This window comes from Trichosurus vulpecula, chromosome 8 (genome assembly GCF_011100635.1).
Source record: "Trichosurus vulpecula isolate mTriVul1 chromosome 8, mTriVul1.pri, whole genome shotgun sequence".
In the NCBI taxonomy this organism is placed as follows: domain Eukaryota; kingdom Metazoa; phylum Chordata; class Mammalia; order Diprotodontia; family Phalangeridae; genus Trichosurus; species Trichosurus vulpecula.
In genome coordinates, this window is record NC_050580.1 from 183,649,594 (window position 1) to 183,652,262 (window position 2,669).

The 2,669-nt window shown below is 36.5% G+C and overlaps 1 protein-coding gene across 1 annotated transcript; it reads right to left on the minus strand.

Moving 5' to 3' along the window:
• Positions 1-201: 201 nt before the first annotated feature.
• LOC118830278 (olfactory receptor 4F4-like) lies at positions 202-1,134 on the minus strand. Its single transcript, XM_036737207.1, has one exon. It carries the CDS (start codon positions 1,132-1,134, stop codon positions 202-204), a length of 933 nt encoding a protein of 310 aa, XP_036593102.1.
• Positions 1,135-2,669: the final 1,535 nt, after the last annotated feature.

Sequence of the window (2,669 nt, forward strand, 5' to 3'; positions counted from 1 at the left end):
ACAGTTCTCATCTCTGCAGAATTAAAGATGAGGTAGAATTTGCAGATACAACTCAAAGGCCACTTAAGAATAGAAAAATAACCACAAATTTAGAATGTAGATGAATTTATAATTAAATTTTTAGTGCTCTAGCATAGCATCTAATGGTATAAGGACTGGTGAAGAAGATCCTGAAGCATCTTTTCATTTTCATCAACAAAATTAATCCACAGAAACAACAGTCCTCTTGGTTAGCCTTTTCACTGCCATCTTCATGTCCTTGTTCCTAAATGTATATATGATAGGATTCAAGAATGGGGTTATAAGAAAAATAAAAATGAGCAAAAATTTATCCAAAGATAATGTGGGAACTTGCCACACATAGACAAAGAAACAAGGAGCAAAAAACAAGAATACCACAAAGAGGTGAGCTGAGAGTGTGGAAAAAGCTTTGGACAAACCAGCTGAAGAGTGCTGTCTGACAGTGACCAGAATAATGATATAGGAGGCGATTAGAAGGAAGAAGGTACTCATTGTGAGAAGCCCACTATTTACACTGACCCCATATATCACCCTGGAAGTATCTCTGCAAGCAAGTTTTGCAACCTGGGGGAAGTCACAATAAAAGCTTCCAAGCTTGTTAGGACCACAGAAGGGCAAATCTATAACAAAAACAAACTGAGACACAGCATGGAGTAACCCAATCATCCAGGCAACAGCTGTAAAACGAACACATGCTTTGCGGTTCATAATAATCAGGTAATGGAGAGGCTTACAGATGGCTGCATATCTGTCATAGGCCATGGCTATCAACAAGACCACCTCAGTTCCTCCTATGAAATGGATAAAAAACATCTGCATCATGCATCCTGGGAAAGAAATAACCTTACGCTCGCTGAAAATGTCAAGGATCATCCTTGGGACTGTTGTAGAGGATAGACCGAAGTCAGTAAGAGAAAGGTTGGCCAGCAAGAAGTACATAGGGGAGTGAAGGTGAGAGTCAAAAATCACAGTGATCACAATGAAGAGGTTCCCCAGCACTATTCCCACATAGAATGAAAAGAAAAATAAGAAGAGGAAAATCTTCATCTCCCAAGAAGCTGACAGCTCCAGCATCACAAATTCAGTTACCACAGAGTTGTTTATACCATCCATTTTGAGAACTGGTATCACAGACACTGAAATGGCCTGAGGGTAGAGAAAAAAACAAGAAATTAGAAGTATAGGGAATTAAATTGGCTATCCTATCTCTTCTGCCAATGATTTTGGAAGGCCCTAGATAGGAAGTAGGAGTTGTAAGAAATTTGAAAGGCTACACAATTAAGAAGGAAAGGTTGAAGAAATAGAATAAATTAAGTACTCAGGAGCAGTAAGGAATTGAGGAGTACAAGAGGCAAAGAAGTTACCAAAAAATAAAATCAAAGGGAATGAAGCCTACTGAGCAGATAGAAGTAGGACATACAGAATTCCACAGCACAACATTCCATCACAATCATATACCACAACCTGTTTAGACATTCAACAGCTGATGGGAATCCCTTCAATTTTCAATTCTTTGCCACCACAAACAGAGCTGCTATGAATGTTTTTGTAGATATAGGGCCTTTTGGTACTGATGGGTCAAAGGGTATGCACAGTTTGATAACCCTTTGGGCATAGTTCCAAATTATTCTCCAGAATGGTTACACAATTCCACCAGAGGTGCATTAGCGTATCTTTTTTTCTACATGCCCTCTAGCATTTATCAAATTTTCGTTATCTGTCACTTTAGTGAATCTGATAGGTGTGAGATGGTGTCTCAGAGATGGTTCATTTCCATTTCTCTAATCAATAGTGATTTAGAGTACTTTTAATGTTATTATTGATACCTCTGATTTCTTGTGAAAACTGAACAGGCAATTTTCAAAAGAAATAAAACCTATCAATATAAATTGATATGCAATATGTATATATGTGTATCTGTGCTACAGAGAGCTAGTTAGCAATTAGAAAAATGCAAATTAAGGCAACTCTAAAGTTTCACTTCATACCTATCAGACTGGCAAAGTTGACAAAAAGAAGTAGAGGGAAATATGTTGGAAGGGAATTATTATCCCATTGGTAAAGCTGTGAATTAGTGTAGTCATTCCGAAAAGGAATTTGGGACTATGACCAGAAAGTTACTAAATTGTCATATCCTTTGACCTAGAGCTAAAACAACTAAGCTTATATTCCCAGACTTATATCCCCAGATATAAAGAAAGAGAAGGAAGTCAGATGTACAAAAATATTTATCAAATTCTTTTTATAGTTGCAAAGAATTGTAAGGGATGCCAGTTAATTAGTTTATAAACATTTATTAAGCACCTCCTAGGTGCTATGCACTGTGCTAATTAGGGAACTAAGGAATGGCTGAATAAAATATGGTATGTAAATAGAATACTATTATGCCACAAGAAAGGATAAAAAGGATGGCTTCAGAAAAACCTGGGGAGACTTGTGTGAACTGAGAGTGAAGCAAACAAAAACCAAACTATTTATACAACAATATTGTAAAGACAAACTTATTTGAATAAATAAAGAACTCTGATCAATGCAATGACGAATCATTATTCCCATGGACTGATACACAAACCATCTTCTAATGGAGAAGTAATGAACTTGAAGTACAAAAGAAAAGAAATCTTTTTAGATATGAACAATAAAGGAAT